Source organism: Triturus cristatus, chromosome 11 (assembly GCF_964204655.1).
Source record: "Triturus cristatus chromosome 11, aTriCri1.1, whole genome shotgun sequence".
NCBI classification, from domain to species: Eukaryota; Metazoa; Chordata; class Amphibia; order Caudata; family Salamandridae; genus Triturus; species Triturus cristatus.
The window spans coordinates 1,157,801,204-1,157,825,697 of record NC_140594.1 but is presented as its reverse complement, the minus strand read 5'-3'; the positions used below and the strand labels follow the sequence as shown (position 1 = coordinate 1,157,825,697).

The window sequence follows — 24,494 nt, the reverse complement described above, 5'->3', positions numbered from 1 at the left end:
CTTAGGTTAGGTACACTGGGGTAGAACTAGTTAAAAAAGCATCTTATGAGCACTCGCATTTTTAGCTTATGTTATTTATGTATATGAATATATGTGTCATAACTAAAAGATAATGCTAGCGCACTATTATTTCTTTCTACTGCTTACGCTGTACATAATCTATCTCGCATACTGTGTTGTGACCCTTGACCCTTGATCCTGCCTTCAGGCAGGTCGCTCCCCACTCTGCGCAGCTCCACCAGACTGCGCCTGTGTTCCTGTTCCACCCGCTGCTACTCGTTCTGTGGGTTCGAGGCCCGCCTCCACCCGCAGGCTTCCACCGGCGCCTCATCCCTGGGGGCCAGTGGGCCTTAGGTTTGTTGTTGCCACTGTTTCTTGTGCCCCCAATCTCCTTGTGACCGATTGTATTTGTGCCCCCATTTGTACTGTGACCGTTTGCTTGTGACCTTATTGCCTCTGTTTGAGCCGTTTTTTCCGCTGCCTTGCCTTAGGCTTGTTTTCTTTTCCCGCTTGTTACCGCCGCTGCGTCCCTGCGGCCCCGCCCCCATTGGCTCCCTCCCAGCTGCTCCTCCCTCCCACCTCCCCTTCTTATGGCGGGCCGCTGCGCGGCAGTGAGAGCAACCCTTGACCCTACCTTCAGGCAGGTCGCTACCCACGCCGCGCAGCTCCACCAGACTGCGCCTGTGTTCCTGTTCCACCCGCTGCTACTCGTTCTGTGGGTTCGAGGCCCGCCTCTACCCGCAGGCTTCCACCGGTGCCTCATCCCTGGGGGCCAGTGGGCCTTAGGTTTGTTGTTGCCACTGTTTCTTGTGCCCCCAATCTCCTTGTGACCGATTGTATTTGTGCCCCCATTTGTACTGTGACCGTTTGCTTGTGACCTTATTGCCTCTGTTTGAGCCGTTTTTTCTGCTGCCTTGCCTTAGGTTTGTTTTCTTTTCCCGCTCGTTACCGCCGCAGCGTCCCTGCGGCCCTGCCCCGACGCCCCCATTGGCTCCCTCCCAGCTGCTCCTCCTTCCCACCTCCCCTTCTTATGGCGGCCGCTGCGTGACACTGACAGCGACCCTTGACCCTACCTTCAGGCAGGTCGCTCCCCACGCCGCGCAGCTCCACCAGACTGCGTCTGTGTTCCTGTTCCGCCCGCTGCTACTCGTTCTGTGGGTTCGAGGCCCGCCTCCACCTGCAGGCTTCCACCTGCACCTCATCCCTGGTGGCCAGTGGGCCTTAGGTTTGTTGTGGCCACTGTTTCTTGTGCCCCCAATCTCCTTGTGACCGATTGTATTTGTGCCCCCATTTGTACTGTGACCGTTTGCTTGTGACCTTATTGCCTCTGTTTGAGCCGTTTTTTCCGCTGCCTTGCCTTAGGCTTGTTTTCTTTTCCCGCTTGTTACCGCCGCTGCGTCCCTGCGGCCCCGCCCCCGTTGGCTCCCTCCCAGCTGCTCCTCCCTCCCACCTCCCCTTCTTATGGCGGGCCGCTGCGCGGCAGTGAGAGCAACCCTTGACCCTACCTTCAGGCAGGTTGCTACCCACGCCGCGCAGCTCCACCAGACTGCGCCTGTGTTCCTGTTCCGCCCGCTGCTACTCGTTCTGTGGGTTCGAGGCCCGCCTCCACCCGCAGGCTTCCACCTGCGCCTCATCCCTGGTGGCCAGTGGGCCTTAGGTTTGTTGTGGCCACTGTTTCTTGTGCCCCCAATCTCCTTGTGACCGATTGTATTTGTGCCCCCATTTGTACTGTGACCGTTTGCTTGTGACCTTATTGCCTCTGTTTGAGACGTTTTTTCTGCTGCCTTGCCTTAGGCTTGTTTTCTTTTCCCGCTCGTTACCGCCGCTGTGTCCCTGCGGCCCCGCCCCCATTGGCTCCCTCCCACCTGCTCCTCCCTCCCACCTCCCCTTCTTATGGCGGCCACTGCGCGGCCACGCCGCTGGCTCGCTGAAGGCAAGCCCGTCTGTGCCTGTCCGCGCCGTAACCGCGCCCAGCGCCAGAACCCCTGGACCCCAAAGCCACCACAACACCAGACTGCACTCCAACTCCAGCACCCTCCACGCACTCAACCCTGGACGATATCACGCCTGCTACAATGCCACCCCAAAGCGCACCCAAGGACCCTTCACCTGCCAGAACTGCAGCTACACCAGCATCCGGCCTGCCAAACCACCAACCAGAGAACCCAACCACCTGCGATGCATCCTCCTCAACACCCGCTCCGCCCGCAGGCACGCCGCCGAACTCTGGGACCTCCTGGACTCAACCACCCCCGACGTCTCCTTCCTGACGGAGACCTGGCTGGACACCACCTCGGCACCAGACATCGCCACTGCCATCCCAGAGGGCTACAAAATCTCCCGCAGAGACTGCATCAACGGAGTGGGAGGGGGAATCGCCATCATCCACAAGGACACCCTCCAAGTCTCGACCAATACCGACGACACCCTCACCACCGCCGAGCACATGCATTTCCAGATCCGCACCGACCCCAACACCACCCTCAGAGGAACACTCGTCTACAGACCACCCGGACCCCGACCACAGTTCTGCGACACCGTCGCTGACCTTATCAGCACCCACGCCATCGCCTCCATGGACTACATCCTCCTCGGGGACCTGAACTTCCACCTCGAGAACAACAACGCCAACTCCGCCGCCCTGATCAACAACCTCGCCAACCTCAGACTCAAACAGCCCGTGACAACACCCACCCACGCCGCTGGTCACACACTGGACCCCATCTTCACTGCAAGCCCCCACGTCTCCTTCGATCACACCACCGAACCCCACTGGACAGATCACAGATGCGTCCACTTCACCTTCAGGAAACCCACCGCACCCAACAGATGCAACGCCGCCGCTCGGGCAAGGTCACCAAGGACCAACTGACCACCACCCTCGCCCTGGGACCTCATGCCGATCCCACCGACCCCGACACTGCCGCCACCAACCTCAGACACTGGATCATCGATTGCGCCAACACCCTCACCCCACTCAAGACCTCCACCACTAACCACTCCAGCAAGAAGGGCGCTTGGTTCACCGAAGACCTCCGGACCTCCAAACACAACTGCCGGAAACTGGAGAAGAGCTGGCTCCGCGACCGAACACCAGACAGCCACACAGCCCACAAGAACGCCATTCGCAGACACCACCAACTCATCAGGACCGCCAAGAAGACCGCCTTCAAGGACCGCCTAGACAGCAACGCACACAACAGCAAAGAGCTCTTCAACATCGTGAAAGAACTCTCCAACCCCAGCTGCAACACCAATGACATTCCACCATCACAAGACCTCTTCGACTCCCTGGCCACCTTCCGCAAGATCGCCGACATCCACGACAGCTTCAACACCGCCACCCCCGCACCCGTCGTCGAGACCACCACCATTGAGACCACCACCCGCACCAGCCGGCTGTCCGCCTGGTCCAACATCAGCGACGAAGACACCATCAAGACCATGAACTCCATCCATTCCGGATCCCCATCTGACCCATGCCCTCACCACGTAATCAACAAAGCCTGCACAGCCATCGCACCCCACCTCCAGAAAACTATCAACATCTCCCTCGAGACAGCAACCTTCCCGGAGAGCTGGAAGCACGCTGAGATCAACGCCCTACTGAAGAATCATGGACTAAGGAGAAACAGCCGCCCTCATCCTCCTGGACCTATCAGCAGCCTTTGACACGGTCTGCCACTGCACCCTAACAGCACGCCTCCATGACGTCGGATTCCAAGAGAAGGCCCTGGCATGGACTACATCTTTCCTCTCCGGCAGAACCCAGAGCGTCCGCCTCCCACCCTTCCACTCCAAGACCACCGAGATCATCTGCGGCGTTCCTCAGGGATCTTCCCTCAGCCCGACGCTGTTCAATATCTACATGGCACCACTCGCCCACGTCGCACGACAACACAGCCTCAACATCATCTCCTACGCTGACAACACCCAGCTGATCATATCCCTCACCGAAGACCCCCACACTGCCAAAGCCAACCTACACAGAGGAATGAAGGCCGTCGCAGAATGGATGAAGCACAGCAGGCTGAAGCTGAACTCTGACAAGACAGAGGTCCTCATCCTCGGCCGCACCCCTTCAGCCTGGGACGACTCCTGGTGGCCAACATCGCTAGGAACAGCCCCAGAACCCAGCGACCACGCACGCAACCTGGGGGTCATCCTCGACTCCGCCCTCTCCATGGCCAAGCAAGTCAACGCCGTCTCCGCGTCCTGCTTCAACACCCTCCGAATGCTTCGCAGGATCTTCAAATGGATCCCCTCCTACACAAGAAAAACTGTCACCCAGGCCCTCGTCACCAGCAGACTGGACTACGGGAACGCCCTCTACGCAGGAACAACCAAGCTCATGAGACGGCTGCAACGCATCCAGAACGACCTCAGCACGACTGATCCTTCACGTCCACCGACGCAGTCACATCACACCCCACCTGAGAGGCCTGCACTGGCTCCCCATCAACAAGAGGATCACCTTCAAACTCCTCATCCATGCACACAAAACCCTACACAACGCCGGACCAGCATACCTCAACGACAGACTCCGCTTCTACACCCCCACCCGCAGCCTCCACTCTGTCAACCTCGCCCTCGCCACAGTCCCACGCATCCGGAAAACCACCGGCGGCGGCAGATCCTTCTCCCACCTCGCTGCCAAGACCTGGAACACTCTCCCCACCGACCTACGACAGACCCAGGACCTGCTTGCCTTCAGAAGACTTCTCAAGACCTGGCTCTTCGATCAGTAGCAGCCTCCCCCCAGCACCTTGAGACCCTCTCGGGTATGTAGCGCGCTTTACAAATGTTATGATTGATTGATTGTTGTGATTGTAACAGCTCATATCTCTTACACGAGAAACAAGACTGTTCAATAAATCCTTTTATTGAAATGCCAGTCTATTCTTTCTGTGTAACTGTGAAGAAACTAAGCATGCACGATTAGCTGAGTGAAACTGCGATCTGTTGTTTCCATGATTCTGAGAGTGTTCCGATTCTAAAGGGAAACAAAGTTGTCATGTTTATGCGGTTGCCAGAAACTACTCCCTTCTTGTTTACAAGTAGTTTCTAGTGGCCTCTGAGTTAGCTGGTACAAATTAATTAAGTTTAATATACTCGATAGGGGTATACTGACCTCAGTCCTATGCCAAATCTATAGGGTATATTATTCCAATGCGCAGAGCCTATTAGGGAAATAGGAACTACACTACAAAACACTTTCTCTTTGTTCTCTTTAGGGTTCAACACAACAAAGGGGGACATGGTGAGGTCCATCCTGTACCCCAAGCCGGTGAACTTCAAGCTCTACCGGGACATTGCACGTTTCTTTATGTTCTTTATCGCCATCGCTATCATCGGCGTCATTTATGCGATCAGCATTATGGTGCCTAGAGGGGTAAGTGATTCTCTTGACCTGTTTGTGTGTGTCTGGTACCATATCTGTAAGAACCCGCTAGCAAGGGTTGGTGGTTTGATGGAAGTGCGTCAAGATGCTAGAAAGGAACTCCACTCCACGTTTGAGCCTCATACCTTTATCATGGACAAGGTGCACATAGTTATCTTTGCAGAGGCTGGAGGTGTGGGCCAGAGGGACTTTACTGCTCAGTTGGCTTGAAGTAACATTCCTTAGAAGCCACGTCAAGGGACCACACAACAGAATTCAAAACATGGATCAGCCAAGCCCATGCTGCAAAAGTCGAAGAAGCCATGGTTCTAAGCCCTGAATAAGCCCCAAATATTTACCACATCAGTACCGGACTATGCATCATCCATCTAACTCGTATAGCCATTTTAGGTGAAAAATAGGTCTGTGGCGCTGCCAGACAGAAATCGACTGTCTCATAGAAGGTGCTGAGTCGACCATCTAAGCCTTCCCTGTCTCATCCTCGACTCATTAACCTTGAAGCTCTGACTGAACTTTAACTTCTCGGTTGACAGTAGTCTTATTGGACTTCTATCAACTGGACTTCCCTTAGACACTCCCTTCAGATCAAAACGGACAACACTCTTATGTCCGCAGCTCTGACATCTAAGGGCCAGATGTACCAAGACATTTTACATTTACAAATTTCCAATTTGCAGAATTGGGCCTTTTGTGACAACAAAAAGGCATTTGGTTATGTTAGAAAGATGAACTGGGTGTGCAACCAAATACAGATTCAGCATTTGTAAGGAGCGTATTTAGGGCATCCCTTCCGAAAACCGAATCGAAATGGTATGTATACATGTTTTGTGACCGAAATCATGTAGTGGTGACCCCTACTCAAACTGGAAGGGGTTCCCAAGGGACGCCCTTTTCTTTGTGAATGTGACAAAAACATGCTTCAGTAGGCATTGGATGCAGATTCTGCCCCTACCATCTCTGCTGCCTTCAGAGTCTGCGCATCCGGCACCCACACATTCGAACCGAACACAAGGAGAATGTCACCAAACTGGCTGGACCGTGGCATAGATGCGAGGAATGGAGCAGCCACAAACATACATTTCCAACAAAAATATTACCACCTGAAGTTAAAAACCACATGTTTGATTATGTATTGCTAATTATTAAAAGTGATGTCTATAATTTATTAAAACTAATTTTAATTATAAAACCTATGTTTTGACAGTTACTCAAGGTTGCAGCAGGGCTGGCTGGGTGAACTGGGCTTTGAGAAGGTCATGAAACGTGACTTGTAATGGACGTGTGGCCAAAACCAGAGCTGTGGTCATCTCAGTACCGGAGGGGTGTGTGTATTTGTGTTAAACTTTAAGGACCTGAACCCCAAGCTGCACTCCTAGTAGTGCGACAGTAGGACGACTTGTTTCGGGAGGCGCATGCACCCACCCACAAAATGGAATCATGTTCCTGTTCACAAGCCGCACTTCTGAAGTTACTACAGTCAAAACTAATCTAAAACAGTAGTAAATGCAATCCGGCTCAGAGCTGGAGTATGTCAAAGGGCAGTGACAGCCAGGCTGGTTGTGTGGCTGAAGTTTTGGCTCTCAATAATTGCCAATCATAACCTCTGGTCCTCCGAACTCCAGCCTCAGTCAGTGGGCCACTGGTCCACTCGTGAAGGACTCGGGCACTCCGGCTGCTGGTCATTTGTCGGAGGGAAGCTGTGGCTGAGCTTTGCTTGGACAGGTTTTAGAGTCGGCATCTTATTTGCATCATTGCCATTCAGCTCTTACTGCTTTGATCTCATCGGGGCTGGCTTGAACCAAGGCAACTGCGTCTCCTTGATATTACCCGCAAGAGGGTTCCAGAGGGCACTGAATGTGAGGGTGGTTTCTGATGAACCTCCCCTGGAGCGCTTAGGTGACCTCCCACTGGTTAGACTTCACTATAACCAATGAGCTGCAGGATAGCTTGGAGGTGGCGTGTATTTACAGTCCCTGCTTCATTCACTGCTAAGCTCACTATCTTCCAAAGATGTCTCGACTCTTCTCAGAGACGCCTTTTGGGCATGCTGTATTTCAAGACAATGTCTTTGAGATGGATACGCGTTTGCTAGACTGCAAGCCGTGCCCTGGAACTTGTTTCATTAGGACAACCATCTCCAAGTCTGTAAAGAACTCAAACTTGGATTTTATAACCGCCTGGTGCAAATATTCATAAGCAATCTGCTCCCTGACACTGCTATGACTGCATATAATTCCATGATATGGGTGACTCTGCCCCCGGCCCACCTGGTTCCATAAGCCCCTCCAGCTTCATCATGAAACTTACCTAAACTTTTGATCTACAATATGCCTCGCATCTCATCCATGGCAGCTGGAGAGTCTGAAGTTGTGCTGCAGATGATTTCACATTTTGAAGAGTGACTCACTAAATGTCTAATTTATTCTGCAAAGCAAAGATTAGATTGTAAAAATTCTGGTGAACAGAGCGGCTCTGGTAAGCACTATCCTCACCCATCTATCGGGAAATGCTCCTCGTTTCTAAAGTGGAGCCTGACGCACTTTTGTTAGGAGTAACGCATGAAGCCACAGGATAACGGTGATCAAACTGGCATTTTCTGTGTAATCGTATAAAACCGGCATTTTCTGTTTTTTTAGGTTGCTGTGGGATCAATCATCCTTCAATCTATTGTCCTAATGACCATCGCCATTTGCCCCATCATGCCGGCGGCCGTGACTGTGGGGGTCCTCTACGCCAAGAGAAGACTCGAGCAGAAGTCCATCTTTAGTCTGAGCCCCCATCGGATCAACATGTGCGGGCAGCTGAACCTCCTCTGCTTCGACAAGGTCTGGACCATGCGCTGCTTTGGCTTTTCGATTCTCATTGTCTGCAGCTACACGTGCGCAATGAACAGTATTTGACGTTTATCTCACAGGATGCACGGCTGTAAAAGCCATCGCTTTCATAACTTTCTGTGGCAGTAAAAACACATTTCATCAAATATATTAAGTTACCCGGTGTACAGAAATGGATTATTATATAAGGAGAGCAGTTGCTAAACTCTCCAGCCTAGTTTCTACCCCTGTGTCGCAGTTAAGAATCTTTGGGTCGTATTCACAAAGGTAAATGTATATGTGCAGGTTTACTCTTGTGTAAATGTACTCCTGCACCTTGGTGTAAATCTACACAACTTTTTTGCTGTTCCCCATTTCTGATTGTAGTGTTAAACCAAGGTGTAGCCCTATTTGTCCCCTTCCCTGAAACCAGGTGGTGGCTACATCTAAGACTCAATTTATGAATGCATCCAACCCACACTAGCATTTTTAATATTTAATTATTATGCAATAAATGTATTAAACATTTATGTAATTAGCTAATTTCTTTTAACTCTACATATTTATTGCCAGATTAAAAATGTAATCTAATTAATTTTTAAATAATGTAACTTTTATTTTCTGATCAAATGTTCATTTTAACACTACAATAAGCGCTACAATCAAAACAGCAGAATGGGATTACCCTAAATCTGGGAGAAAGCTAGATCTATACCCAGAAATATTTGTGGAGGAGGGCCTGCAAAGGGCCCCTTTACCAAGGGAAAAGAAGCCACAGGGGGAACCCTTCTCCTTGGGGGCCGGCGCAATAAGTATTAATGGGACGGGGCACTCATAGGCCCACCACCCTGGATTATTTAAAGCCCTCAGTCCCCCATGTCCCTGGTGGCTACCACATGTTGAGCTGGGTCTCAGGACCCCATCCTTGGGGCCCCGAACTGAAAAGGAGTGGGGGCGCCCTCAACTGTACCCTGGAACGCACACTGCAGCGCCCTGCATGTGGAGTGGGCAGGGAGGAGTAAGGTGTCCTCTCTCACTGCCAGCAGGGAGTGGACTCACTGTGCTGCCTATACTGGAAAGAAAAGCAAGGCTGAGGGTGCCCTGGATGGGGCTAGAGCACTGAAAACACAAAGAAAACTGTGTCATGCAGCAAAAATAGCAATGCTGGAGTGGGCTTCTCCTGTTTCCATTACAAAAAAAGGAAAGCTGTGGGCACCCTGGGTGGGACCAGGACACCCACAATAAAAAATAAAAAAAACATTGAAAATAGTCCCAGCCTTGCCGCATCAGTGTTGAAGCAACGAGGCGACTAGTTTAGTATTCACCATAAGGCCCCGTGTGAGCCTTTGTAAGACCTATTCGACTTCTTGTGGTGCTCGAAGCAGGGACTGGGACACAGCCAGCAATTAAAGTACATGTTGGGGGGGTTGCAGGGAGCACAGCAACCCCCCAGAAATGTTTAAAAAACACTTCAAGTCTCCTTGATCATTGAATGCATGACCCTGGCGAGCTTACCAGCATCTTCAAAGCACTCCCAGGTGGAGCTGTGTGCTCTTCAGCCAGAGTCTGGGGACCCCCTGTACTCGCTCTTACGGCTGCATTATCCTGGCTGTTTTGAATACAAATGCTTTAATTAAAATAATGTTATGTGGTTGCTTTTTGACAAAGCCAACAGGGCTGATTTAGATACGGCGATGAGCTGTATTTTATATTTTGGTGTTCTGACCTTTGACCAAGCCAGTAGGTCAGAGTGACTTAAAATGACACTTCTTTAACATACTACTTTACGTCAGAAATTCACTGAGAAAAAACAAAGGTTACAGTGGCATTCTAGTTAGCTATGTTAATTTCTTGCTTGACATAGAAAAATCTAAAAATGTCTCTCAAATGAGCAAACGCAGGTGAACATTTTAGCTAAATGTTACATTTTAAACAAAAAAAAAACTAAAATTCACCAGTTATACTTAACATCCAGATTTGATGACCAGCGAATCTACAAATTGGCTCAACGAAGCTTTCAATGTTGCGGTTCCCACTTGTAAACTCAGGTAACCGCAAATCACCCTCTGCTCCTTGGTTCACAGAGGCGCTGCGACTACAAAGACTATGGAGAGTACAATATGATGAATTGGAAAAAGCAGCTATAAGTCTGCATTGGTTAAATACAAAACCTGCTAATCAATGAAAAAGGGTTTTTTTTCGCCAAGCAGATAGAAAGAGCCAAGAACTCAACTAAAGAACGGTTTGGGGTGGTTAAGAAGCTCACCTCCCTGCCCGGCAAAACGGCCACAGAAAGCACTCACCGCTTCTGTGACGATATTGCTCATACCTTTGGGAATAAAGTCAATAGCATCTATGATTCCTTTGAGGCCGCCCTCTCGCGCGAGCGGAGCAAACGCCTAATATTGACCCTGGTGAAAATGTGCTCCGGGGCTTTTCCCCGGTATCTAGCGAGTTAGCGGAAAAACTTATTAAGCAAATTAAATCTGGGCTCCTTTGGACCCCTGTCCGCCCGCAGCACTGAGAGGTAAAGCTAATAGTTAGTCCTATTCTTACGGAAATCTTTAACGCCATGTTCACTTCAGGAATCTTCCCTGCCTTATGGGAGGATGCATCGATCCTTCCATTAATAATTTTAAAAAAATAACGAATTTGAATGCATCTAATCCAAGCAATTACCGTCCCATCGCCAGGCTGCCTTTTCCAGCCAAGATAGTGGAGAGAATTATGAATCGACAGCTAGCTCAATTTGTCCAAGAAAACGATTTACTTGATTCCTCCCAATTTGGTTTTCGCCCAGAACACAGCACAGAGACGGCCTTAATCAAGGCGACTGAGGAGATTAGGAAAGTGATGGATAGAGGTGGCGCCGCTGCTCTAATTCTCCTAGATCGATCGGCAGCTTTCGATACTGTTGACCATATTCTGCTACAATTGCGCCTGGAAAAATGAGGTGTTAAAGGTTTGAAACTTTCCTTGCAGGGACTATGCCTCCCTCTCTTGGCAGTAAAATACAAATGCAACTTTGGGTACCAATAGCAGTGGTTTTTACCACTTCCTGAACAGATGTGTTAAGAAGGACTGTAAGGTCTTTTGAACAGCATCTGCTGGGACGGTAGACACTTGTTGGTGCAAAATAACCTAGAGTGAGCAAACGGGAATTTGGGGTCAAGTAAACATACTTTTGGTCGCAAATACTGGTCACAATTTATAACCAATATTTTTGTATCTAGAACTATTCTTTGTGATCGACCTATATGTGAATAAGTTGGTATGCAAAACAAACACAAAAAAAGAAAGGATTCAGAGTAGGTTGAAATCCAAACTCCCTCATTAATATTTATGAGGTCGTTCTCAAATTGTGGCTCACCCTGATGGAGAGTCCCTACAGGGACTGTGGCCTGCTAAGACAGAAGACCCCCAAATTAGCTCTCAATAAAGAAAAACTTGTTTTTTAAATGCAGCCCATTTTCCTTATAGGATCTCCCGGGCCCCGGCCTATTCCCAAATAAACTTTTTAAATATTCACAGAGGGGAAGGAGTCCCAAGGGAGCACCTTGACTTCTGCAAATGCATTACCACCTCTTTGTTTGGGACTTTTTCAATGAATTGCAACCAGATTACGGTGGCAGAACATGAATAGATTGCATCGCAGCTCACACCTTGCAAGCAATGTCTACAAAACACCGCTTCCAAATTACAAATCCGCATCCGCCCATAAAGCTGTTTAGGCGTCAGTAGAGGTGTACCGACTCCTTGAAAGGCTTAAATACATTCAAAGAAGAATTTTAACAGTCACAAACACCAAATCGCAGTGTTTGCAACTGTTATAATGCTTAGTACAACTACATTTAGTACATGTGGTCCATCGTTGCCATCTAAAAAAAATGTACTTGTTAACTTTTTCTTTACTAATGATTGAAGTCTATTGCATGTTGCTAAGCTTGTGAAGCTAATGCTAATTGTGCATCCAGCTCAGTCTGTAAATAAAGGGACCTTGAATTTTCCTTGTGTTTAGACCGGCACGCTGACAGACGACGGGCTGGATCTTCTGGGGATTGTTCCTTCAGGTGGAGACAGGTACACACCTTTAATGACAATGTGCTGGGCTGTGACCATTGCTTTGAGTTGTGTGGCCCAAAGGCTTCTTTCTGGGCTCATAGACGTGCCTGCTCAGGACAGTTCCAAGCTTCTGTTCACACTTTATATGTAAAATATGTGACCACCACTGTAATGGTTTGCTGGGTCTTTTACATACTAGATTTAACATAGTTACCTGCAGTGACATGTAATGAATCCAGTTTCTGGCCGCCACATCCATGCCTTCTTGTTTGACCTTTGACAGCCAGCTGTCCTCCAGTTAAATGAAGTTTTCATTCCAGCATCACATGGTCCAGTGATGGGCTTGTTTGATTCTGCTCCTTCAATTATTATTTTGAGAATTTGTCAACTACATCTTTGTTCACCCCAGAGTATTTTACTGAACTGTTGAGTCTCGTCAAGTTAAGGCCTGGCTCCCACTGGACTTGATCTTTCTTCAATATTTGTCAGGAACCATCAAGTCCGCCTCTCCACTCTATCCTTTCTCTCCATCCAAGCTCAGACTGTTGGACGAGTCAGCCCTTGGCGTGATTCTTACTCTCCTCAATTCCCCTCTAAGCGCTCTGATTCTCCCTTTGTTGAAAAAAACCGGCCTTGTCGCCTCTGTTGGTCAAATTACCATCCTATATCTCTTCTTTCGACCTTTCCAAAGTACTGGAAACACCCATCAATTCCCAACTTTCCTCACATGTGGCATTGCACAAGTTATTCCATCTGTCACAGTCGGGTTTTCGTCCTGGGCATAGTACCGAATCGGCTCTGCTTGGTGTTACGGAATATCTTAGGCAACAGCTTGACTGTGGTGGTACAGCAGCGCTAATCTTACTGGCCTTGAGAGCGGCCTTTGACACGGTCTCGCACTCCATCCTGGAGGAATCTTCTTGAAGCCTCAGGCATTCTAGGAGTGGCCTTGTAGTGGCTGATCTCTTTTTTAAAGGATCGCTTATTCTAAGTCTTCTCACATACAACTAAATCAAACTCAGTAGCTTTAACATCAGGAGTACCGCAGGGCTCGTTCCTGAGTCCTCTTTTTAATCTTTATGTTCGCCCTTTGGTTGACATTGCAGAAAAGTCTGGGTTGACCATTTTCTCTTTCGCAGATGATACTCCGATCATGTTTTCTCTTTCTTCTGCTCAGCATCAGGACCCTTCATTGCTCCAGCTTGGACTGCGTAACATCTTTGTTTACGTCCAGTAATGCTTGAAAGCTGAACGGTTCTAAAACGGAGGTCCTCATTCTGGGAAACAATCCTGAACCCCGGGGAGCTAGCCCTTGGCTTGCCTTTCTGGGGCCTTTACCTGCTCTGGTCCCGAAGGTTAAAAACTTGGGATTTATCATTGATAATAATCTCTCTCTCAGAGCCCAAGTGTCTGGAGTCACAGCAACTTGCTTTGCGGTTCTCAAGTGGCTAAAAAATAATCCTTTGGTTAATTCAGCCCAAAGAACCGTATTGCAGGAATTGGTGATCTCCAGACTTGACTATGGCAAAGTATTGTACTTGGATGCAGATAAAGCCTCTGTTCGCCGTCTTCAGCTCATTCAAAATGCGGCTGCTGGCCTGCTTTTTCTGTTGCCTCGATACGCCTCTGTTTCCCCTCTGCTCCATCAACTTTATTGGCTCAAGGTAAACAAACGCATCGAGTTCAAGGTTCTATGTTACCTGTTTCGAGCTCAGCATGGCTTGGCACCCTAGTTCATACGAAACCTTGCCAAACCTTACCTACCCACCCACCAATTGAGATCTCTTTTCTCTGTTCCCAGAGTGCGGCTAACCCGCATGAGAGGCTGCTTGTTCTCCTACATTGGTCCTAAACTGTGGAATTCCCTTCCTTTGAAACGTAAGATCTGTCAGTCGCTTTTAGCCTTACGTAAAAAAATTAGACCTTTCTTTATAATCCAGTTTAGTTTTCTTTGCTCCAACTATCTGCAACCTCGCATGTCCAGCTGAGCACCGGGAAACCCTGTTGGGTAGCTGTGCACTTTATAAATCTTTAAAATAAATAAATAATAGTTTTACATTTTAGTACTGATTGTTCAGAGCTTCTTCCAATGCCAAGGAAGTGATTCCAGTACAGTGCAGGAGGGACTATTTTGCTTCTAGAAAGTACACTCCATCATCACACTTTTGTAGCATTTGACATTTTATCTCATATGTGAGTTCAATACAGAAAGCTATTTTTTTATTTTTCATTTTTCTGTTGCTGTGTGAGTTTGTTTAATGCTTTTGTTAGGACTCTAGTGTCAACCCCTCCAATGGTCACCCTATTGGCCTTCTCTATTGCACATTGGAACTGCCTGAACCTAAAAGGACTGTCCCGAAGCCCTGCATGATATTTTTAAAGTTTTAAAGTTCCCAGCGGTTTCTCTGTACTTTTAACAGACCAAGTTATCTTTTAACTTTGTGGCAAGAAACAGTAATTTAAGGATTAATACATGTGAACATTCACAATATACTCTTATAATTGTGATGGAAATTGAGATGATGAAATTAAGGGCCAGCTCTCCTATTGCCCCCTCCGTCAGCATCCATAAGTAGCGCAAACAAGTGAGACAATGTGTATGTACAGCAGTGTAGCCTTCTTTGTAGACCTGCTTCTGTTTCTACGACCTGGAAAACAAAAGCAGACCTATAATGAAGGCTCCCAAGGTATCCAACCTTTTCCTACCAAAAGGAGGAATATAATGAAGGCCCCCTTGCTATCCAGCACACATTGATGGAACTTCTGCTGGCGAGGGCAGGTATAGCTGGAAATTTCAAGAGCGAGTTTGACCATGGAGTGTATATTTGCTAGCAAAAGGTTTGCTGTTTTGGCTAAAATCAAACTAAAATGAAATTCTGCTGAGCCATTGCCAAGATGTCTAATTATGCTTTGTTCACTGCCAAGCATCCCTTCGAACTATGAAATCTACAGCAAAACTCTAAATCTGTTCCATAGTTTCATTTTTATATTTACTTTCTTTCTTGGCACAAAGGGTGTCAACTATAATGATTTTTTAGGTTTAATGACATCTGACTTTTATATTTTTCTGTGGTCTCAGTTACTTGTTTACTAATGATAGCAGGACTGTGACACATTTTGTACTATCAGATCTGCCTCCTTATTTTTTAATAAAAGCCCTAAGGCTTAGGAGTTAGGTGGAGAGAAATAACCAAATGGGTTTGTGCATGAGTTTCGGTCCATCACGTTTTTGCTCGGTAAAATCTTACGAGGAATAATTGCATGCGTTTAGGTATATGGATTTACTATGCGTTACAACTGCATTCTGTAAAAGGTAAACTACTATTCTGGTTTGAGTGGTAACCTGTGATCATGAGGAAATTGCACCTAAATTTACTGACTGCGTAGTGCAGGTGATAAACATAAATCATTATCAGAAAAAGAGTAAAATGTAAAAACAAAGGTCAAACTATTAAACCTATTTTAAATAGCAATTTTTAATACATATTAATAATGAATAAAAAAATTATTTTAACATTTCTTTATGAACCTGAAATAATTGAAATAATTAACAGGGACGTTATAGTTGGGAAATAAAATGAAAAAAAATTAGAAACCCACTAAAAAAGCCAAAAGTTACAGGGACTTTTATCAAGTAATTATAACTCGTGCCCTAAGGTAACTATACCTCGTGCCTCTGCCATGCACAGTTTTCTCATCAATAATTTCACTGCAAATATTGCAGTGATATTATCAATGATGTCATAGAAGATGTCATGAGTGATATAATATGTGGGGTAATTAACAAGGCATGGCGAGAGCACGAGTTATAGTTACCTTAGGGCACGAGTTAGTTACTTGAGATAACTATAACAATAGCTTCAGAATTTCTATGGTTTTGTGAGTGTAAATCTGAACCTAACTATAACGTCCCTGTAACCTTTGTTTGTTAAGGGAATTTATACGCTTAAAAAAAAGTCTATTTCCTAACTATGACGTCCCTGTAACCTTTGTTATTTTCAGTGAATTTCTGCTGTTTTTTTAATGCTATTTTCTAACTATAAGACCCTGTTCCCTGGGTGTGTGTGGTTGTGTAAGTGGGTGAATGAGTGTGTAGTGGGTGTGTCAGTGCATGTGTGACTGGCTGTGCGGGTCTGTAAGTGGGTGTGTGAGTGGCTGTGTGGGTCTGTGAATGGCTGTGTGAGAGGCTGTATGGGTGTTTACATGGGTGTGTGAGTGCCTCAGAGTGGCTGTACAGGTATGTGAATGGGTGTGTGAGTGGTTGCATGGGTATACCTTCCTGCACAAAAATGAACCTGCCTACAATGCAGGCACTCTTGCGCCACAGTGCAAGGATACCTGCCTTGCCGCTAGGCTGAACTGTGTACATCAGCACAGAGAGCATACTCCATATATTAGTCAATATGGCACATTTCCATTCTCTCCACTTGAATTGTCACCGTGAGCAAGTTGTCTTGCTATGTTACATTGCACCAAATATTAGTCAGTTTGGGCCTTTGTGTCTTGATCAGTTGACCTGTGGATTAATCTGTCTGCCGTAGTGTCCATTCACCACCAACCAATAATCCGAACCGTAACATGTACGAAACTATGGTGTCTTAAAATGTCTACCATTTCCACCTCAAATCCTTAGCTTCCTACGTTTTGTGGCTGACACTTGGCAAACTGTATTTCCTTAATCTTGATAACCTCACTTTTCTACTCTTAATTTAAAGTTTTTGCAGTAAAATAACTCCAGTTTCCATTTTTTTGCTTTCTACCTGAAGTCATTTATTATTTAATAGTTATAATAACTTATTATATGCAGGACGTCATTGGCACTTCTGTACTTTCTGAATCCATTAAATGACAGACACATGTTGTAATTCTGTTTCATGGCATGGACCTTGTTAGGGTTCACTTATAGAGAAGTCCATTATCACATTATATTTTTATGTGGAGTGAACTTGGCCCAAGTACATTAGAGCACTTTACACGAGCACCTCATGTTCTTTAACCACAGGGTGTTTAACTGATTTGCCATAATCACAGGAAGTTGAGCTGAGGCCAGAAGTTGAACCTGGATCCCCAGTTCCGAAGACAGCAGCTCTTGCCGCTGGCCCATATCTTCACCCTTATTATCTTCTTCTTTTACATCAATATCCATGTAAAGCGGATAATTGTCTACGCATCCTCCTTTAGTGCTAATTTTCTAAATGGCATTTTGGCTCCACCATCTTCTGCTGTCTTCATGTTACTGTTCTTTTGTTTGTTTTTGAGTGACCCACCTTCATCGTTATTGCAAGTGTGCGTGACCTCCTCAGATCCACTCCGCTCTCCATGTAGGAGCTGCTAGCAGACGTGAAGTATGAAGCCAAATGTGATGATGTTAACCAGTAGTTCCTAACCTGAGTTCCCTCAGGGATCCAGGTGGATCCATCAAGCATACTCGGGGGTTCCACAACTGAATAGAAAATGAAATATTAACAGATTCATAAAATGTATATTAATAAAGAAGCAAAATGGAAATAGAGAAATTCTCTTTCTGAAGAAATTTATAATTGGAGGGTAAAAATCCCATTAAACAAGCATTTATTTTCTCTATATTAATAATGATTCAGTGGGGATCTCCAGGTTGCAGTAATGATTAAATGAGGGTCCACAGAAGTCAAAAGGTTAAGAACCATTGATGTAGACCATGGCATTCGGACTGTCAAGCCACCTAGGTGATGGAAGCCCTGCATCCCCTAGACCACTCGGGCCACCCACCGTGTTTTCAGATCACTAAGAGCCTGGCAAGGATTGTTTCCCAAAATTACAGAAGACTAATATCCCTCTGTTCATGGCAGCTTGGCTGGAGCATCTCTTTTTTTGTGTGTCAAAAACAAAACCTAAAAGTGGAGTACTATTTTTGAAAAAGAAGAATGCAATGCTAAACCTAGGCAGGTCTAAGGGAGTGTTCCACCTTGAGTAATTGATATGTCTGCTTTTACCATAAGAGATGTTAATCCCTGAACATGGTCCAGTTTTCAGAAGATGTTCCGGTTCACCCCTGGGTCCTCTCTCTCTTGGGGGCCACTCTTCGGGTCCATGGCGAGCTGTCACTCCCTGATCTTCCTGGACGGCCGACTGCAGGGGGACCCTCTGGACCTGAAGATGTTTGAAGCCACCGGCTGGGTGAGTTCTAGCTTGTGCTATGAAGTGAAAAAGACCTGACTGGACATGCATTAATTGTCGCTCCCCCATGGACAGGCCTATCATAGGCATGTGTGCATGAGGGAGACTTGGTTGAAAAGTTAATTATGTGCTTTTTGTGCAAATGGTGTTTCTAATTCATGACCATTTGTTTATTACCTTAGTCCCGCTTTCTGGGGTCTATCACTCCTAATATTTTCTTTCTATTTGCTTTCATTCCCCCATATGCTTGCTGTCGTTTTATTCTCCCATCAGTCCTTTTTTCCTTTCTTCTTTTCTTATTCCCTTCCTGCTTCCACTTTGTCTCGCCAATCTTATTTCTTTCTATTCTATGTTGCCTGGCTCAAATTCATTACTTCTTGTTTCCTCGTTTATTTCTTATTTTTTCACATTCTGTATTTCTCGTTTTGCCACTCATTTACTTTTTTTTTAACTGTCTTTAGTCTGCTTTTCTATCTTAGATGCAATCTTTTTCTATCACTCTATTTTTGTCACATGTGCTGAGTGTTTGCTTCTGTTGCCTAAAAGTTCAGTTTTCACAGCTTTCAATAAAGTTGGTGCCAATGCTAATGGTAGGGTGAAGTTTGAAGCACCGCATCTCAGCACAAACTACCACAAGTCTGCAGTGCAGTTATCTGAGATCATTTCATGTAATTTTGGGAGATCTATACCCCTGGACAGAACACTGCACTACTTGGCATTACAAGATTGCCTTAAATCAACATGCTTTTTTTACTGCTGCCGGTGTCATCTTTAAACCTGATTGGGTGGGGGGGGGGGGGGATAGTGATGGCCATAACCCTCAGGTTCATGAGATGACCCCTGAGGGTCCCCTAAGGGATGAGGAATTAGGCACCAAGTGTAGGGACCCCCAAGTAGGAAAGTGTTTCTTCTTTTAGTTTGTTTTTAAAGCATCTTTATTAAGTTTTTTTTTTTTACAATCATACATGCTTGATGGCTTGACAGCACAGGTGTAGATAACACAACAAACAAGTCGAAGTATGAACCTTGAGGAAACTCCACTCAGCATCATGTTACTCTGGCCAATAGCTCACTGAATCTTCCGGACGGCCCGAGCGCCTGTATACTCTTAGGGGTGATAAGTTGCGCTTTACAAATCTAGAATTAAAGACTATTATTAAATAAGTAGACTTCCCAATGGCTGCTTTGCGACAATGGAGGCCCTGCACCAATGTAAGGTATAGTATTGTATTGTATGCGGTATTTATAAAGCGCAACAGTCACCCAGCGGGTATCTCGGCGCTACAGTACATGATTCGTTATCGCATGGCTCGGAGGGAACGGAAATGGAACAGATGGAACAACAAAGAAAGCGAATAAGCTCTAGGAAACAGCCATGTTTTGAGCTTTCTTCTGAACTGCAGAAGATCATGAGATTGTCTGAGTTCCAAAGGGAGGCCGTTCCATAGCTTAGCTGCAGCAAAGCTAAAGGCCCTACCCCCTGACTTGGCTTTTCGAATCTTTGGAACTTTCACCAAATAAGCAGTGGCAGAACGAAGACACCTTGTAGGTGTATACCACGTAAAGGTCTCTTGAAGGGGTATGGGTCCTGAGCCATGCAAGGCCTTAAAAACCAAGCATAGGGACTTAAATTGGACCCTTTGCGTTAACGGTAGCCAATGAAGCTCTGCAAGGGCCAACGAGCCTGATGAACGCCGCGGTTTCATCAGAGCCAGTTTAGCTGCCATAGTTTGTACTCTCTGAAGGCGTTCAATCAGAAATTTGGGGGCTTCCAGCAATAGAGCGTTACAGTAGTCTAATCTACTGAGGATAATACCGCCCGTGACCAACGCTCTGGCCGCCTCTGGTAGTAACTGGAACATTTTCTTCAGGGCTTTAATCAAAGAGAAACCGGTCCCTACCACCTTATTGACGTGCATCTCCAAAGTTAGAGTGGCGTTGAGCATGACTCCCAAGTTACGTACAGCTTTAGCCGGTACCAGAGTAGGTGTAGATAAAGAAGACCAAAGATTTCCAGGAAAAGGAGGAGGAACCCTCCCGGTAGTACAGTACAAAACCTCAGTCTTGCCTGAATTAAACTGAAGAGAATTTGCTCTTAGCCAGTGGGCAGTGTCTCGCCTACAGTCATGAAAGGCTGTCAATGGAATCGACTGATTTCCCTCTAAAGAAAAGAAAATTTGTGTCATCTGCATAGTTCACAAGTCTCACACCATGTGTCTCTATGATTTCAATCAGGGGTCGCATATAAACATTAAAAAGAATGGGGCTTATCGCTGACCCCTGTGGAATGCCGTGGTGGACATCAGAGAACTTGGATTGATACGGCGGAAGGGAGACCGCCTGACACCTATCAGAGAGGTAAGAGCGAAACCATTCGAGAGCAATACCAGACACCCGGACTTCTTCCAACCTGGTCAGCAAAATGTCATGATTGACCGTATCGAAAGAGGCAGACAGGTCAAGTAAAATTAGAAGACCTGATTGCCTCCTGTCTGCCCGCAAACGAAGATCATCCAATACGGTCACTAGTGCAGTCTCAGTTCCATAGCCAGGTGAAGAACCGGGATTTAAACCCAGCGGCGCAGGGGACACGCCCGAAGTCTTCGGTTTCACCTGTCTTGGAGTACAGAGACACGGGATTCTTCTGTTGACATCAAAGATCAAATTTATTAGCTGCAGCCAGTAACAGAGGTCCTAGAAGTACAACACGGTGTATGTTCTCAGGAGACTGCTCAACATAATAGAGCGGAGCATCGTCTTTTATGCCAAAAACCGAGTTCCTGGCTAGCATCAATTACTCACAAATTTGTCCAATCAGAGGATGACATTTACAGAGGCATCACATAACGACAAACCCACTTTCAGTTATCCAACCCATCGCCAATGACAAGGCATAAATCCAGCATTCTTGCTCGAACAGGCCGGACGGGCCCATCATAAAATACCTCAACCAAAATCAATAATTAGGCCATAAGGCCATAAAAGGAAGGAGCAGAAACAGATGAGAAGCAAGATAGAGGGGTGTGTGCGTGTGCCATAGAATCAATAATGTCCTGCTCTTTGATCTCTATCTGACCAGCTGCCTAACAGGATACTGGCTCAACAAGTTTAGCCTCGGGCAACAGGGTCAGTTGACTCAGGTCAAACAGGAGTCAACACGAATTCAAGCTAAGGTGTATGCGTCCCTAGAGGCTCGCTTGGCCACAGTCATCCTGTAGTCATTAGCCTATGTGAGGGCAACCACAAAAGGGCGGTTATGCACAAAATGAAACCCAAGGGTGCAGACTAGATCGTCAAATACACAGTGAATCCATCGGTGTAGCATGACGAAAACGCTTACGCATAACGCACTTGTCAGTCGCGGTTCGCTGATACCAAAACCATCACGATACGACAACCTTCATTAAATGGGTTCAGAATTCATGGAACCACACAGGTCGAAAGCCAAACTGGACATCATCCAGCCTGGAATTGGATTCTAGGAACTGAGACAAGCTTTTGCTGACCAGTCGTTCAATGATTTTTATCGGGTAGGGAAGAAGAGAGATGGGTCTATAGTTAGCCGCACAAGTCTGGTCCAGAGTCGATTTTTTTCAAAAGCGGAGTAACCACTGCTTTCTTCCAGCAAGCTGGCACTGACCCGGAGGCCAAAGAGCTATTGCAAATCTGACGTAGAAGAGGAAAAAGCTTGGAGCCCAACTCCTTCCAGATTTTATTTGGAAGGGGGTCTAAAGGGGACCCTGAAGACACACTTCCTGCGATTCTATAAAAAGTGTCCTCTGAAAATGGCTCAAAGTGGTCCAAAATGGACGTTAGGCCCATCTCCGTTCCTTTGGCCCTTCCCGGCTCCAGTACCTCAGTGAAATTGTCCATGTAGTCTTCACAACTAGGTGGGTCAGTTCTCCTTAATCCATCAATTATGTTACTTATTTTTTCCATGAAAAAAGCAGCTAAGCTGTCGCACAGAGCTTGGGTTGGCAGAATTTTAGATTGTATACACTCCGGGTCAGTCATATCCTTCACGATTTTAAAAATTGTTCTAGAATTTTTTTTTGAATTTAAAATAATATTGGCAAAATATTCAGATTTGGCCAGGTCAATTTCCTTCCTGTATTCCCTTAATAACGCCTTCCAGGCGGACTCAGCCTCGTCCGAGTAAGTTCTTCTCCATTTCCTCTCAGCCTGCCGACAACCCAATTTCAGGGATTAAAGATGATCATTATACCAACTGGCAGACGATCTACCTATCTTTTTACAATTTTTTTCAGGAGCGATTTGGGCAAGTTGACTTTTAATCTGAACACAAAAAGCCATGTAGTTGTCTTCCACTGTTCTTCTATTATTAAAGTTGTCCTTAAAGGAAAATACGGGAAGGGAACTAGTTTTTCTCTTAAGGAGTCCCTTCCAGTCTCTACTCCTAAACATCCTTGCCTCTCTAATGGCGGGCTGTGTTCTTCCGAGGTCAAGTATCTGAAACATGGCCAGGTGGTGATCGGACCAGCCAACCGGGAGGATCTCTACCACTCCCAGAGCCTGTTCCTTGGAGAAAATTAGATCTAGTATATTTCCTCCTATATGAGTGGCCTTACTGACTGCCTGGCATAATTCCAGGCTCTCACAAGCTTGAATAAGATTGAAATAGCCAGAGTCCAGCGTTCCGTTACACCATAGATTAAAATCCCCCAATATATACAGGTTAGAATGGGTGATGGCCATGTTGCAGATGACATCTATTAGACCCTGCAGGTGAGATGATCTCACTGCTCCTGGCGGTCTGTAGCAGACAATACCCGCCAATACGCAACCCTTAGGGTCTTTAAGTGAGAAACCAAAGAGTTCGAAGCCCTCTACTTCATCGATCTCTAACTGAATAAAATCCAGGGCTTCTCTAAAAATAATCCCCACTCCACCTCCTCTTCCTTTATTTCGGGGCTTATGTAAACTTTATAGCCCAGAGGGCATGCCAGCCCTAACTCTACCTCCAGGCCTGAGTGGGTCCAGGTTTCTGTCCAAGACATCTAGATGGTGAAATTCAAGCAACAGTTGGATCTCCACCTGGTGTTTTGGCAGAGATCTAACATTAAGCAACCCTCCCAATAAAGCCTCTTTCCTAATTAAGTCGGCCTTGGTATCAGCTGTACCCTCCCAGTGGGGCATATTAATCCTATAATTTACTGATTTACCAATCCGTCTTAAAACCTCAGTAGCTAAGTCTCTTATCGCAGTCACCCCCCTCATAGTTTCGAGCAGCATGGCTGGTGCTGTGCGAGGCCGGTGCGTGGACGGGCGCAGACCGGCTTGCCTTAGGCGTGCCTTCAGAGCGCCATGGGCGTACACGCTGCGCGCATCCGCTGTGCGGCCACGCCAGCGTGCTTCCTAAATAGGGTAGGGCAAAAAACGACTAGACTGCTGACCTCCGTGCTAGCGGGACCGCTCTGACAGGCGGGCTCCGCGAGGTCGTATTAGTCAGAAAAATAGCGTGACTGCAATTGTGAGCAGTTTCAATTATCAGGCGAGTCAGTGCAAATATTGTCAAAACAAGTACAATCGCAGTTTTGAAAAGTTTCTCAATTTTAAAATTTTAAGAAGACCAGTGCAGGATGTGCAAATACGCAATTAACACTTCCCCCACCACACAGCGTTCATGTAGCGTTAGTGCGCGGCCACGCCAGTGTGCTTCCTAAATAGGGCAGGGCAGAAAATGACTAGACTGCTGACCTCAGTGCTAGTGGGACCGCTCTGACAGGCGGGCTCCGCGAGGTCGTATTAGTCAGAAAAATAGCGTGACTGCAATTGTGAGCAGTTTCAATTATCAGGCGAGTCAGTGCAAATATTGTCAAAACAAGTACAATCACAGTTTTTAAAAGTTTCTCAATTTAAACATTTTAAGAAGACCAGTGCAGGATGTGCAAATACGCAATTAACACTCCCCCCACCACACAACGATCATGTATGCACCGCAGGAACATCACCCATGAGTCAGGGCCATATGATGGGGAAATTAGTGATGGAAGGGAAGGGGAGGGGGCATATTGCCATAGTGTCCTCGATCAATTATACGG

General features: G+C 46.6%; 1 protein-coding gene across 1 annotated transcript in view; it reads left to right on the top strand.

Moving 5' to 3' along the window:
* The window catches only part of LOC146788631 (putative cation-transporting ATPase 13A4), a 404,095-nt gene that overhangs the window by 232,214 nt on the left and 147,387 nt on the right, over positions 1-24,494 (top strand). The window contains exons 11-14 of the mRNA XM_085635803.1: positions 5,235-5,392; positions 8,038-8,226; positions 12,233-12,294; positions 18,282-18,432. Coding sequence (XP_085491929.1) covers positions 5,235-5,392; positions 8,038-8,226; positions 12,233-12,294; positions 18,282-18,432 — 560 coding nt within the window. The remainder of the gene's footprint in view (positions 1-5,234; positions 5,393-8,037; positions 8,227-12,232; positions 12,295-18,281; positions 18,433-24,494) is intronic.